The sequence below is a fragment of the Athalia rosae genome, chromosome 1 (genome assembly GCF_917208135.1).
Source record: "Athalia rosae chromosome 1, iyAthRosa1.1, whole genome shotgun sequence".
Lineage (NCBI taxonomy): Eukaryota > Metazoa > Arthropoda > Insecta > Hymenoptera > Athaliidae > Athalia > Athalia rosae.
The window spans coordinates 5,725,323-5,740,766 of NC_064026.1; the positions used below are offsets into that span (position 1 = coordinate 5,725,323).

Sequence of the window (15,444 nt, forward strand, 5' to 3'; positions counted from 1 at the left end):
TGAATTCTTTCAAAACTGCCGACAGAGAGAAGCACTTGATGCCGGTGAAGCGTTGGTGAAGGTCACTTGATGGTCATGGAGATCACTAGTGTACCCACTGACCTCTAACAGACCTCTAAGCGCGCAAGTGGCGTTTATTCAAAATTAAATTGTTGATAGGATAATAAAATGAAGTGCATTGTTGACACTGAATATGAGTTTCGACTCGAAACATTCGTATGAAAAATAAAGTAATCCCTCTACATAAATAAAAAAATTTTGTACCAAAAACGAATGCAAGGGAAGAGATTTTTAATATTCAGATTATGATAACAATCCAGGTCCATCGTTGAGTCTTATACGTGTATGATATGTTATATAATATTATTTCTTGTATATTGTATAGTATTAAATATATCATAGAGTTCAAAAGGGGCTCAAAACATCGGTATCAATTATCACTTCTGCTCTATCAGTGAATGTTTTTATGCAACATAGTCCTCATACATTAAACAAGTGCGTCCGACTCTAACTACACTGTCTCTCTCACGTTACAGTATATTAGTTCAGTCGTGTTCAATGCTGCTATCAGAGTCAGCAATGAACGGCGACTCGCGACGAGATGCACCGTAAGTGGCTAACTTTATTGGTTACAATAATATTATTCATATTTCCACCCTCTAATTACTCCATTAGTGATCGATATCCAACTAGTGATTGGATCAAAAATTAATTGGAAGAGAAGTCATGATCCAGGTTATGTTTGATATAATTCATCAAATTCATCAACATACAGGACGTCTTTTTATCACGAATTTTATAGTTCCAGACGAGTCATGATGAACATATGAGACATCAAAATAGTGAGATGTCAGTAATTCAGGGGAAGGTTTTGCTTTGCAAAGCGAAAGTGCAAGGTGAATCAGAAGATGGTGAAAAGGGCTATGCAAAAGTCCTTGAGTCAGCAGGTTTCACTTGTGACCATCTATCAATTCTTAGATTCGAATTTGTCAACTTGGATGACTTACAATCGTTGCTTCTTGCACCAGATTTGTACTCAGGTACATAGAAAGATTTAAATAAATAATCTACATTTTCAGATTCTATCTCATCCTGTGAAAAAACATTATAACAAGTTATTGTCACATTCAAATGGGATCTGTTCACATGTTTTTGATTATATGTTATTACAGGATTGATTCTAACCAGTCCTCGCAGTGCAGAAGCTGTGCAATTAGCTCTTGGGCAACAAAACAGAAAAATTGAATTCATATTCAATGAAAAATGGTCGCAGTTACCGATCTACTGTGTTGGAGCAGCTACAGAACGAATAACCAGAGAATTATTAAACGTGCAGAACTGCCGAGGATCTGAAACAGGTAATGCAAAAGATCTTGCTTTGTTGATTGTGCAAGATGCGAAGTCAGGAACAAGTACTGCCAATGCAAAACCTCTCTTGTATCCGTGTAGCATCATCGCACGAGATACCATAGCCGTCACCCTGGAGGCTGCTGGTATTGCACTGTCCAAATTACCTGTCTATCAAACTCTACCCAGTGAAACATTGGCGACAGATTTAAATGAGCTTTTGTTCAGCTCTCCACCGGAGTATCTGGTGTTATTTAGTCCTTCTGCTGTGAAGCATATTATGAACGTGGTTGATCAAAATAAGCAGAAGGCGTTAATGGGGCTAATAAAACTTGTAGCTATTGGCCCTGTGACAGAACAAGCAATTCTGAATGCTGGTCTACAAGTTTATACAACATCTAAACAACCTGAGCCTGTGGCATTGGCAAATGCACTCAAGGAAAAGTTATTACTGCTGTAGCTGATACTATGATTTGAGAGAATTTATTACTAGAGTTTCTAACAATAACCACGAAAAGGATGTGTGATATTGCAAGGCTAAGAAAATTCATCTGCACTGGTGTAGAATCTCTGACCGCCTTCTTCACTAGGCCAAAACTGGTATAGTGTAGCACTCTTTGTCCTTTTTTTTCGTTCGACGAGGAAGAAAACAATAAAACCAAACTCAGTGTACACTCAGGGTACACTTTATATAAATATAAATGGACTGTACAGTGGTTCTTGCCATTGGTATTGGATAATGTTGCTTCATGACCAAATTAATGTACAGTGTATAAATAAATATAAATCTGTTATGTTGCAATTCACTAGATTATTTATTTATTCATAATATTATAATTTATTCATAATATCCAGCAGCGTAGCACTATGTTGTGAGATGTCACCTTCGGGGCTGAGCAGAGGTGACGCCCCACAACAAACCGCGCGCCCGTGGCTACCTGACTCCAGCTAAGCTCGGGCTTCCTCGTAGACCGTGAAATTCGAATATTTCGACCCATGCATGAATTGCGACGAATCAAAGTGGGTCTACGACTAAAACCAATCGATATGTCTTATAATTTTTCTGCACCCAACAGCGAATAATTGATGATTACTCGATCGATTGCATGAGTAGATGATTTTGGCTTTCAGATTTGGATTCCTGAGCTGATTATACGTGAGATTACTCTTGAAGAACCAAAAAAAAACTCGATTTTTGAGCAAAAAATAAATCATTCTTTTAATTGGGTTTAATATGCTTTTCTTGCGTGTTTTGATCTCAGGAATCCGAATCTGAAAGAAAAATTGATCTATCTCTGAAATTGATCGAGATATCGCCAATTTTTAGCTTTTTGGGGTCAAAAATAAAAAATTGATTTTTTGGTCTATCTTGATGTAATTTGAGCCCAGGAATCCGAATCCGGAAGAAAAATTGATCTATCTGCGAAATTGATCGAGTTATCGTCATTTTTTCGCTTTTTTTAGCATAAATTTGAGGATATCTCGAAGGGAAAAAATCGTAGCTCAATTTGGACAACGGATTCGTGTTCCTGAGGTCAAAATACATAAGAAAAGTGCCATACGGTCAATTTTTAAAAATAAAAATTTTTGGCCAAATTTTGAGATTTTTCCAAGGGGTACCCCTTACGATTTTTTCAAAATTTGGCCAAAAATTTTTATTTTTCAAAATTGACTGTATGGCACTTTTCTTATGTATTTTGACCTCAGGAACACGAATCCGTTGGCCAAATTGAGCTACGATTTTTTCCCTTCGAGATATCCTCGAATTTATGCTAAAAAAAGCGAAAAAATGGGGATAACTCGGTCATTTTTGCAGATAGATCAATTTTTCTTCCGGATTCGGATTCCTGAGCTCGAATTACATCAATATAGACTAAAAAATCAATTTTTTATTTTTGACCCCAAAAAGCTGAAAATTGGCAATATCTCGTTCAATTTCAGAGATAGATCAATTTTTCTTCCAGATTTGGATTCCGGAGATCAAAATACGTAAGAAAAGCATATTAAACCCAATTAAAACAAGAATTTATTTTTTGCTCAAAAATCGATTTTTTTTTTGGTTCTTCAAGAGTAATCTCACATATAATCAGCTCAGGAATCCAAATCTGAAAGCCAAAATCATCTACTCATGCAATCAATCGAGTAATCATTAGGTGGAAAAAATCTTTTACTTGATATTTTGAGGTAGCCCCCTTGTTTTTTGAATGAAGCTTGTCCATCCAAGCAATGGTAAAAGCACACTATGCAGATATGGGTCAAAGATAAGTCTACTGATAACAGTGAGGTATTTGAAAGATCATATGACCGAAATTTCTGCATTGGCGAATTTTTCCTTGTGATTAATGTATGGAGCTAAGTATACGATTCAAGAGGAGTCAACACAGCTATGATAAGGTACAAGACACACAGCAATTGCCCACGAACTGCCCAACCTAAGTCAGTATTGAAGCTCGACAAAATTACAATGAGCTATTGTTTTCTTCAATTGGATGCCTCAGATGTTTACTTCCTTGGCTGACTTGGAAATGATGCTAAAGCTTCACATCTACTTAATTTGTTTCAGTGGTGATCCAGACCTTAAGCTAAATTTGGAAGCGTATGCAATTGAATTTCGAAAAAAAAGGACTGATGTTCATGCTGCTTTATTTTTGTGTGTTGGGGAAAAAATTTTGAAAACCGTCCAGAATCCAATAATTTTTTGAGAGGTATTTTGCTGACAAGGAATGCAACTCATCAGTTATTCGAAGATATTGTTGATTTCAGGTTGATTACATAATCTCACTTTTCACGAGGGAATACTACAATGCAATCTAAGCCTACTTAAGCCACATGTATCGAACTTTCGACAACAAGAATATAACTACGAGACACTATAAACGAGTAGGGTTTGTAGTAAATTTGAGCTGAAAGAGCCTGAAACGAGGATTATCAGATAGTTGACCTGACTTGCTCAATTAACAATGTGTTGAATCATTTTCAGAAGTCGAGTTCGTAAAAATACCGTAGAGCGGAAATTCTACCCCATTTCAGTCAACCAAAGTTCGAACACATAGTTATACACATGAAACAATAATAAGCGGAGATATTTGTATTATAACATGTTTTGTGCAATTTATATAGATTGGTCGATAAAAATCGATTATCACCCTGTTAATTGGTCATTGACCGATCATTTCCTGGTCCTGCATTCATCGTCCACTCACAATAGATGATCAGTTATCATCCAGATTTCTTGAACCGAAAGGTGGTGTTGGTTTGATTACTTTTAGGGGTAGCTCAATTGAATCGACAAATTAGTATCCTGGGTGGGATTAAAAACGATGGGAACTTGGAGTTAATACTATATATGTATGTAGTATACTCTGAAAATAGGAAATATTCAATTACTGACTTCCTGAAGCCAGGTCGGGAAGAGCAAAAATAATTACGATGGTTGATACGGGCTACAAACCATTCCATAATTAATTATAAAAAATTGAGTACCAAGTCGTATCAATGGCCATAAAATGAATACAGCATATATCATATTTTCGTATTCCATAATTCAACTATATCATTCTGAATGGGTTTGTTTTTATAACGTTCAGAAGTCCTCCGTTTCTGAGAATCGGTTGAACAGGTAAACAAGCTCAAGCCTTTCAAACGAACTCGGTCTAGCGCGCCCCTCGCGGCTCTCCCACCAGTTGACTCCCTGAGCTCTGGCGCACCGGCGGTATTCGCTCGTCGAACTTCGAATCGTGTAGTTCGTCTCTACGTAACTCGTTGCTAACTCAACTATACGAGAGAATACCGGATCCGAAGACTTGTGATAATCAGTTGAACAATAGAGTGAAGAATCATACGTGATCTGGGTGTAACGCTGCTTAATTAAACAAATTAAACATGGTGAAACTGATACAACGAATCTCAGTTAGTGGAAGTAGCTCGGCCTAGCATGCCCTCTACGCGGCCTCTCATTGGCCCGGCATCATGGCTATATTCACAGAGCGTTTGCGCAGCGACTCCACTACCTCGTCGAACCACGGAGAACTTCGAATCGTCCGCTTCATCACCAAGTAAGTCGTTTCTCATTTAATTATACGCATTATAATATCGAATTCTGAAACTTGCTAAAATTAATGAAAGAATTCTATCCCATCTGGATGTAATGCTGTTCGATTGAACGAATTAAATATGGTGATACAACGAATCTAAATTAGTAAAAGTCGCTCATCATAGCGCCCCCACGTCCCTCTCTCTGCCGCGCACCTATCTTCCTGCGCGGCCTTTGATTGGTCTGGCCTGATCTGGCCATATTAAGAGATCCTATGCGCGGCACCGCCATTACAATACCTCGTCGAACTTCGAGTCTTCTACTGCGTCTTAGAATAACTCGCTCCTCACTTGATTATACGTTATAACATCGAATTCTCATACATTTAATAATCAGTGCATATGAATATCCGCAAGCATTCGTACCAAATCTTCGCTTTTCCTACAGCACACAAAGGTGAGCTGTGACTTGGTTAACTTTTTTGAATATTTCTTCAACGGAATTTTGTGCTAGATGACGCTCGGGTGCTAACTCGTTCCGACACGTTCAAATAACTGAGCGCGCCATAGGGAATGAACTATCGCGTCTTTTTAATGTTTTGATTTGGCATAGACGCTCTTTTATTTTAGGCCGTTGGTTTTTTCATTTGTTGGCGTCGGGTCTCGTTGGCGTCTCTTATACAATTGTTCACTTTCATTCGGAGTTCAGTGCATATTAGGGGTCAAGTAGAGGCGAAACTTTTATTTTTTGATCACTTGCTTAGTGACTAGAATACCGAGGTGTGATTTTTTCGTAAATACGATCTCATTACAGTACGATTGATATTCTGATTTCTCTTTGATTCGGGTGTGCAATACTAATACGTGTATGATTATGCATTACAGAATTCAGGTCCTGTAACACTGCGATCGCATGTACAAATCTAAGCAGCCAATGCTCCTCCGATGTACGATACTGCCAAGTAGTATCACGAAACTTCTTGATACGGATCTCTGTTCACCAGAATGAGGAAAGAAATTGGTGAGTTCAGAATTTCAGGGTCTTCCAACTTATTTTCTCTGGATTCCTTGATTCATATCAACTGTACATTTGGAATCCGCTATATTAACAATGTTGGAACTCTATGTTACAGACATTTTTCCTGCACGCAATACAGTCTCCTCGCCTGTTAGATCATCAACTATCGAAGTGAAGTGCAACATCTCTGTAATTATAATTTTTCACAACTATTTATTTCTTTCAATTCACAAATCTCTACTTCTCGTTATTCATGTTTTTTCTTTTAATTCTGACAGCATCATTATTCATTCTTCATGGAAGCATCCCATCAAAGTCTCATCATATCACACTGACTACATTCAACGCACAACGGTTCAGCCAACTACACAGCTGTAGCCATCAGGGAGGCAGAGACATCCGGGTAATATCCAAGACCCCCGAGATCTGGGAACCGGCTCGGGTCCGGTCTTGGTACTGGCAGCGATGGTGAGTGCAGTTAAAGTTCCTCTACTTCTCTGCCAGCTCACGCGATGGTGTACGCTGGCGTTGGAGTCGTTGTATTTTTTTACATTTTTAAATCTCCCTTCCCAGTTTGTTACATGGCGTGGCGGTACCCTGAATTTTAATTTCATTGGATCAGGTAAATGTAGGGTTGGTTGTTGTTGAGCGTAGCGCACCTGCACCCTGTAACGTCAAACATATCAAACTCTTCTTTAAAATTAATCAGTGAAAAAATCAATGAATGATTTAGTCAGTCAGTTACTTTATTAATTAGTCGATCAGTTATTCGAGCAATCGCTCTACCATTAGTTCATCGAATATGAACTATTCAGATAAATCACATCTTAGATAAATTTAAGTGCAAGAGTGTGCAGCTCATAGGCAACGGTAAAGGCCGTCGTTCAATCGACTCTCGCGTTTTATAAATTTCCTATAATTTTCGGTGACCGATCTCGTTTGCGTCGATCACTGATCGGTAATAAACTTTTGTCGTGCAAATGATGGTCATTACCATAGATTCAGCTTTTTCAGGTACATCAGGAATTGACTTGGATAGCTTCCGCGAAAAGTCAGACTTCATTTAGTCTCAATTTAATGATCAGCCATCAGCTGAATCAATTTTGAATTTGATCTCTATATTTTCTTATCTATTTGCATGTTTAAAATTTCAATTCTTTCAACTCAATTTTGATCAAACTTGAACCCGTCTTTAGGTACCGATAAGTAAATTCACTAGAACTATAACAGGATGTCTAATCATTTCAGGAATTTTCTTCCCTTACACACAATTTTCAGCCCTTAACTTTTTCTTGCTTACTAAATAGATGTGAGATTAATTAAATTCATTCCTTTGCTGATGATATTTTTCAATTAATTTTATTGAATTCATCAATATATTAAATAATTTCAATTGCCAAGAGTAACTTCTTTAAAATCATCTAAATATCATAAATATTTTTTAAATTTCGTTCTCATAACAAACACACTTTTTCTCAAAATTTAAATAAATCACGGCTTCGGCCGGGGCTTGGGCAGCCTTCATATTCCTATACACACAACAGGTTCACAGTAAGTTTTCGAACGAGATACCACGGCAATGAATGTGAGATATGAGTGAGATCGAATTCTCGGTGCGCCGGCGCAAGTATGAATCGGGGTTTTCGTCAGTAAAATCATTTCTTGGATAAATATAGGTGAAAGGCAGGTATAGGTAAATTCATGCATCGCGAAGACATGTATGTGCAGTGTGTATGCGAGTAATAGTTTTTACCGTTGGGTGGGATGTGGGCTCAACAAAATGGGTAGGCAAGAAATCGGAAGTGCAACTTTTCTTTCCACAGCAATTCCAAGTGATCAATAGAGTCGAGTCTGTCAAATTCCATTGCTTAATTTCGAGCAACATTTAACTTCATATTTTTAAAATGAGTCTCTTCACACGGTCGTTTAGATCTCTTTGCTGAGATCTACTGGATCATTTTCTTTTCAATAATTCACAAATTCAACCAGACAAATTGAATTAAATTAACTTTTTTGCCTCCCTGTAACATTTGAGGTCACTTGGAATGAGCAAAATGCGTCTGCCTTGCTCTCCGTACCAGCCGTGGTGTATGGAAGTGAGGTGGACGTTGAGCTCGAAGACTTCGCGTCGAAGAGGATCGCCGACCGTCACGCCATAAATTTGTAAACCTTTCTCCTTTCCACTCCCCAATGTTAATTGGAATAGAAGGATGCAATTAAAGATTGCATTTCTTCGATTTCCATTAGCATAAATATTCCAAGTCTGACGCCGCTCGCGCGGGTTTATAGCGCGAGGACGAGGAATCGCATGATCTGTGTTTGTATTTTTTATGTTGTGTCGTCCTTAGGGGTCCTAAGAAATTTTTTAAATCAATAACTAGCGTGACTTGCCATCTTGCAAGGCGCTTTAAAAACTTGACTGATATTGGTGGTGGGAATATGTATTGAGAGATTTTTTTTCAGGACTTTAAAGTGAAATAAAAACCCAAGTTCCGTCGCTGCTGCTCGTATGCGCGCGGACTTGGCGCTTAAAACATGCTTTGCAACGCTTCCCGCGTTCTAAACTCAAAAGCCGAAAAATTGTGAGGAACCAAGTATCATCGCACCTTTTTGTGCGTGGTACTTGACTTCCACGGGATTATTTGTAAGAAACTAATCAAAATTTTACCTTTCAGATTAATATTTCCCTACCGTTAATAATAATAAAATTTTCTTGCAGGTTCTAATTATTAGTTTTTATTTTCAGTTTGATTACTAATCAAAATTTTCTTACAGATGTTAGGTTTTAGTCTTTAGTTTCATTGCTAATCAGATGTTGTTCACAGGCTGTCTCTGGCTACTAATGTGCAATCTGCTCTCTGATTTCAGGAATTCAAACTCCTGGACAACTCTCAACCGTTCTTCCAGATTCTCCTCAATTTCGTTACTAATCAGATGTTGTTCACAGGCTGTCTCTGGCTACTAATTCAGTTTATGCTTTCTGATTTCAGGAATTCAAATTTCCGACGAACCTCTTGGATTCCCTGGGACTTTCAGTCTTGATACTAATCAGATGTTGTTCACAGGCTGTCTTTGGCTAGTAATGTAATCTGCTTTCTGATTTCAGGAATCCAAACTCTCAAACTCACTCCCAAAAAACCTTCACCTTTACTTCCCAGATTTTCAGTTCCACTACTAATCAGATGTTCACAGGCTATCTGGCTACTAATGCAATTAATTTTATGTTCCAGCAATCATCATGTTGCATACCTTTTATTTTAATGATCAAATTCAGAAAATTTAGCTAGGTACTCACTTCCTCGAAGTGTTCATCTTATAAATTCAAGAAAAACTTGAGTAACATTTCGAATTTCTGTTTCAGGAATTAGAAAAATACGTCTTTGAGATCGGATTCTGATTTCTACATTTTGGCAGCTAATTGTTTCCAGTTAACATTGCTTGTTCTTTCTCTTTGCAGAAATTCAATCTGATATAATACTGATCTGTTAATGACTTGTTTACATGTTTCAGGATTTATGTTTTATACTTTGATTAACAATTGTATATTTTATTTGCAGAAATTTCATCTAATATAATAATGATATGTTGATCAGTTTTTTCTATGTTCCAGATGTCACGTGTCATGAATTAATTGACAAACTCTTTTTCTCTTTTCAGAAGTCGAACCATCAGAGCACGAATTTTTTGTTGCTTTATTCTATTTTTTATCTTTGATATTGATGTTTAATAATGAGATGACTGATAACAATTTTGATGATTATTTATTTATCTGTCCTGTTCCATGTTTTGTGTTTCACGTTTTGTAATATTTTGTGTTTGACGTGGTACCATGTCTTGTGCGTGTATATGTTGTTTGTCATCATGTGTGTTGTCATGTGCTAGTTTTATTGTCTCTTTATATCACATATATTACTTTCTATTCGTGTCGAACCCATAATTCATTTCTATGTGATTGACTGTCTCGAAAAATATCTATTTTACTCTTGTTTCTATGTCTCAAATCTTTGCAGGTTTCATCCCAGCAGACTGGCCCATGAGGGGGGCCCAACGACAGTGGTTTGAATAGGGCCTAACGGCGATCGTTCCACTTAAAAAAAAATCGAAACGAGCCGAGGACGCTACCTCATTTAAGGTGGTTTGGAAACGCGTCATTTCAGGTGTTTCTCTAATTTTTAATACCGTGGGCCTGTAAATCATATGTCATTATAAAAACTGAACTTTGATTTATTTATAACTCTACAATGTACATTCAAACTTGACAGAACTTTTATTGAGATTGACTTGGATTGACCATAGTCATTGTGAAGTTATATACCCACTTATCATAGCTATGAATAATTTATTGATACAACTGATGAGGAGAGATTTTTGCAATAACCAATAAGGCAAGAACAAAAAATGCTGAAATGACATCATATTGACTTATATTGTTCGTTCGATCACCAAATACATTGACTTTTGTACATTAAAAATACAAACTAATATCTGGTTTTACAGGATCAACCCATGGAATTCAAGACTATTTTTGTTATAATCTACCGTTAGTCTCATTCTAAGAATCTTTCAGTAAGGTCAACACAGGAACATGATATAATCAAATATAATTATAAAAATAATGATTCAGACTTCTAGCTGAAAGTACTCGAGCCGTACAGCTGTAAATTAGTGCTAGTATGTAAAATTCGTGAAAATAGGTATAGATGCAACCAAATGGCATCAGGGTAAAGGAACAGTCGTTTTTTATGCTATTGGTTTTTTTCACAGAGAAATTCAAAACCAAACGAAAGCAAAAGATGTCGAGATGTTATGCTTGAATGATAGACGGATATTTCCGAAAATCAATCATATGCATGGGATGGATTAATGGAACGAATACGTAACTATTAGTATCAATACATTGATATCAAAATGAAAACATTAATAGGCAGTGTAAAATATTTTATACATGACATACAATAAAATGTATACATATGTATGTTAGAAAATATGCTTAAATGTTAAGCAATTATAAATCATAATGGACCCCTCTATGTCTGATCTTCAAGTAACTTCGATACAATAATTCAAAGTCTGTGTCAACCAGTAGCTGGATTTCGAGATAAGTAAAATATTATCGTAGCTAGCAAAGACGGTTATGTTACCTAGTAGTTTCATGGAAAGAATAGTACAAACACTATGTCGTCTTAGCCAATAAAAACTAACTGAAATTACATTAGTCGGTCCAAAACTTCAGACAAATATCTAAAAAAATGTTCTGGTAGCTAAAATTACTGATGAATTCAAACTAATTTTTATTGGATCTTCTATTATCTTCTTAAAAAGCACTCTACTATTCTTTAGTCTTTGTGTGGAGACGCATATGTTTCTTTAAGTTATCCAATCTATTACAACGCCGATCACAAAAATCACATTGATATGGCATAGAATTACTGTGTACAACAACATGACCGTTCAAGTGGCTTACTTGTTTAAATCGTTTATTACAAATTGTACAGACATATGGTCTCTCGTTCATGTGTGCAGAAGCTATATGAGTCTGAAGATTAGTTTTTCTAACAAATGTAGCTTTGCATACATCGCATTCGAATGGTCGCAGGTTGGCGTGTATAGCCAAGTGAGACTTCAAAACGTTCTTATGCTTGAAATTTTTATCGCATAGGTGACATTGATAGGGTCGTTCATCTGTGTGAACTTTTTTATGCACATACAAGTGAGCTAGTTGTTTAAACATCTTAGCACAAATCTCACACTGGTAAGTCCGTCCATCTTCATGAGCTGCACTGACGTGGCGCCTGAGTGTATCAGCAAGGGTGTATCTCTTGCCACAGATATTACATGAAAATGGTCGTTCATTTGTATGAGTCATTAGGTGACCATTTAAATTTCGTTTCTCAAGAAATCGAGCACCACACACATCGCATTGATAAGGTTTTTCTCCATTATGAATGTACATATGTTTTTTGAGAGAATTTGAAAGGCTGAACCTTTTTGAGCAAACTTTGCATTCAAACTTTCGCTCCCCCGTATGTACCAACATGTGAGACTTGACATGCCCAGCCTGTTTGAACCTTTTTCCACAAACTTTGCAACCAAATTGACGTTCGTGAGTGTGTGTAAATATGTGTCTTTCCAACACACTCTTGGTTGTGAATACTTTTTTGCAATTATCACATTCAAATAAACGGTACACTTCTTTTGGCCTGTACATGACTGTATCACCCCTATGAGATTGTGAATGTATTTTCAAACTGTCCAAAGACTCAAACTTTATGCCGCACTTCGCACATTGGAAGGAACGATAATCCGTATGAGTTAAAGAGTGTTGACTGAGGTGCCCCAACTGTTTGAAGCTCTTATTGCATATCTGGCAGACATACGGTCGTTCGTTTGTGTGCGACCTCACATGCCTTTTCAACACACTTGGAAAGTCAAACTTTTGCTGGCAATAGCTGCATTCTAACGGAGGTGAACCATTTACTCTAGTGGCTCGATTTTCTCTGGATAGTTTTTTACCACCTAGCTGACTTGACTGTCTCCCAACTTTTTTCGTAACTTTCTTGCGATGAATTTGGCTGGACTCATCGTTTTCGGGCTCAACTTTTTTAAGTCTTTTAGATTTCAAAGTTTCCTCTGTATCACTTTCCAGGCCTTCTCCAATTCTAGCATATCTGGCATCAAACGAAGTTTTTTCAGAGCTGTGAAATTGACGCATATGTTTTTCGTAGACAGTAACAAGCCGGAACTTCTTAGAGCATATCGTACACTCGAATTTATTCGCCTTTGTATGTGCCTTGAGGTGATTCTTCAAATGACCCAACTTCATGTATCTTTTTTGACAAATTTTACACTTCAATTGGTACTTATTTCTTGATCTTGTTTTACCCTGAGACGTCACAGTTACTTCGTCATCTGATTGAGAATCATCTGCTAGTGAAACATTTAATGGACTTTCATTTTTCACATTCACGAATTTGAATCCACTAGAATTATTACAATGTGTAGTCGATTGTCTAGTTTGCCTTTCAAATTCGGTACTATCCGGATCTGTGGTATCTTCTTTCATAGGGAGCTGAAAAAAAAATGATTCTCTGTGAAGCTCATACCATACTGTTCATATTATTTTGATGACTGGCAAGATTAAAGTATTAACTACACCTAGAGACAACTACTTTGCTGATCGACAAATTTGTGTATTCCAAAAAGTTAGAGATCGGACATTGAATAACTTACATTCTCTTCCGTGTAGCTGACTGGATTATTAGGCAATATTTGTTCTCCGTAATTATTGACTATCAGTTTTGAGCTGGATGTGTGATTAGTTGATTGAATGCTTTCTTGTTGATGGTTCAATGCTTCTTGCAAATCTTCTTCGCTCCATATCATCTTCATATCTTCTTTTGTAATAGCAGTTTTAGAGTCATCAAGAACATTGTTTACAAACAGCAACTCGTGAGCTGTTCTACCAGATTCTTGCTTAAATGTAGTATTCTCAATGATTTGAACAAACCGCAATCCTTCACACCATGTTTTTGCAGGGTTATCATGAAGCCAGTTTTTCAACAAAGTTGTGAAGTCTCGTTTGACACTGGTTGAAGGTAACACTAGATCTCCGTGTACCATTGGAAGATCTGTCCATAAGGATCTTAATGCATAAACTATTTTGCTGGCAAATTGTCTGCCATTACCACTTTGTAAAACTCTGGGGGCTCCAATAATTGCCAAGATATCAAACAACTCTACCGCCACATCTTTTGCATCATTGCTTTTCAATGGTCGAAGAATAACAAACTTAGATTCTTGATCTTCAAAAGCTAAAATAAATCTATAATCTGCATGTTGATCACTTCTCATATCAATGATATCAACTTGACATCGAGAATTCATATGTTCAGTTGTCGGTCTTTCTTTTTCCAGCTTTTGGTAAAGATTAGACTCAAGACTTTGTCTTGTGGTGTCACAATCTAAATTGGTGAGCTGCAAAAATATATTGATCATTGTCTTAAGTGAGAGTAACATAGACGAAACTGAGACTAGAAAATTGTTGGAATATTCTTACAGCATTTTGTTCCCCTCTGGATAGCACAGATCGGCCGTTTTCATTAGTTCCTTGTTCCATTGAAGGTTTGTTTGAATTAATTTGCATAATGGTTGGCTCAGAACACATGTTTACATCGAGGAAGTCCATCTCTTGTTTCATATTTACAAAGTGAGATTCAATTCTGTGTACTGCTTACTTTTTGATCATTTGTTATTCACAGAAACAGTGCTTTCCATTGTGCATTATATGGCCCTGCAAATAATAGTGTGTATTAAATTAGCTACAAGTATCACTTGTTAATAAGTAATTGTGTTGCAACGAATCGATTCGAATCTATTTGAAAAAGGAATCATGTGACTTCTTAGAGATTCTGACAATATACTGATATATTAAAAGACTATTGGTCTGGTCAGGCAAATAATGCTACGATCATAGTCATGCTGGTTTAAATTAAGAATGGATTTTAACAACAAAAAGAAAAACAATATAAAGCATATGATTGAACTGTATATTCAGAATAGATCAATTCTTTGCAGATCTCTTGCAATGTTCTTCGTTTTGTGTATTCAGTCTCCATATAATGTTTCTTACTTTCAGGATGTCTGAATCTCAAGATTTGAAGATGTGTCATTGCAATTGAATAAGAAAACGCCTTCACAAATAACATTACAATTACACAAAAACTGTAAACTGGTTAACCTGAAAATACTAGAACATTTGGTTGCACCCACAAGATTGCAAATAGAGTGCACCAAAGCGGCTTAAGAATTCATGCATCTATAGACTTTCACAAGCACATTACGGCAATTTTTTATCAGCAAGTCCATTGCGTTTAATTAACGTAAAACTTTCAAAAATCAATCAATAATTGTCATTGTTTATAGTTTCTATACACCAACGCAGCGTCCTATTGTGTCACGTCGACGACGAAAAATGGCACTACCGCACCGCACCGCCAAGTGCAACAGAATGAGGCAGCTGCAGTTTGAGCTAAATTAGCCGCATGTAT

At 36.8% G+C, this 15,444-nt stretch overlaps 3 protein-coding genes and 2 long non-coding RNA genes across 7 annotated transcripts; 3 read left to right on the forward strand and 2 right to left on the reverse strand.

The window, feature by feature from the left end:
* Window positions 1-161: 161 nt before the first annotated feature.
* LOC105688095 (uroporphyrinogen-III synthase) lies at window positions 162-2,149 on the forward strand. Of its 2 annotated transcripts, XM_048648989.1 has the most exons (4): window positions 162-608; window positions 676-735; window positions 803-1,040; window positions 1,173-2,149. In XM_048648989.1, exons 2-4 carry the CDS (start codon window positions 727-729, stop codon window positions 1,805-1,807), a joined length of 882 nt encoding a protein of 293 aa, XP_048504946.1. In that variant the 5' UTR covers window positions 162-608; window positions 676-726; the 3' UTR covers window positions 1,808-2,149. The 2 variants fall into 2 exon arrangements, with proteins under 2 accessions (XP_048504946.1, XP_012259575.2); XM_012404152.3 differs by lacking the exon at window positions 676-735.
* A 4,019-nt stretch (window positions 2,150-6,168) lies between these two features.
* On the forward strand, window positions 6,169-6,804 carry LOC125500944. Its single transcript, XR_007278391.1, has 3 exons — window positions 6,169-6,400; window positions 6,513-6,586; window positions 6,676-6,804. It is a non-coding gene; the product is annotated as an uncharacterized LOC125500944 (long non-coding RNA).
* Window positions 6,597-8,092, reverse strand: LOC125500942. Its single transcript, XM_048655179.1, has 2 exons — window positions 7,392-8,092; window positions 6,597-7,063 (listed from the first exon to the last, which is right to left on the reverse strand). The coding sequence occupies exons 1-2, from the start codon at window positions 7,415-7,417 to the stop codon at window positions 6,754-6,756; spliced, it is 336 nt and encodes a 111-aa protein (XP_048511136.1). The 5' UTR covers window positions 7,418-8,092; the 3' UTR covers window positions 6,597-6,753.
* A 44-nt stretch (window positions 8,093-8,136) lies between these two features.
* LOC125500943 lies at window positions 8,137-11,427 on the forward strand. The gene is made up of 2 exons (XR_007278390.1): window positions 8,137-11,068; window positions 11,162-11,427. It is a non-coding gene; the product is annotated as an uncharacterized LOC125500943 (long non-coding RNA).
* On the reverse strand, window positions 10,805-15,248 carry LOC105689117 (zinc finger protein 135-like). 2 transcript variants are annotated; one of them, XM_048654927.1, is made up of 4 exons: window positions 15,135-15,248; window positions 14,454-14,687; window positions 13,628-14,371; window positions 10,805-13,466 (listed from the first exon to the last, which is right to left on the reverse strand). In XM_048654927.1, exons 2-4 carry the CDS (start codon window positions 14,592-14,594, stop codon window positions 11,727-11,729), a joined length of 2,625 nt encoding a protein of 874 aa, XP_048510884.1. In that variant the 5' UTR covers window positions 14,595-14,687; window positions 15,135-15,248; the 3' UTR covers window positions 10,805-11,726. The 2 variants fall into 2 exon arrangements, with proteins under 2 accessions (XP_048510884.1, XP_020709627.2); XM_020853968.2 differs by having other exon boundaries at window positions 15,027-15,168.
* Window positions 15,249-15,444: the final 196 nt, after the last annotated feature.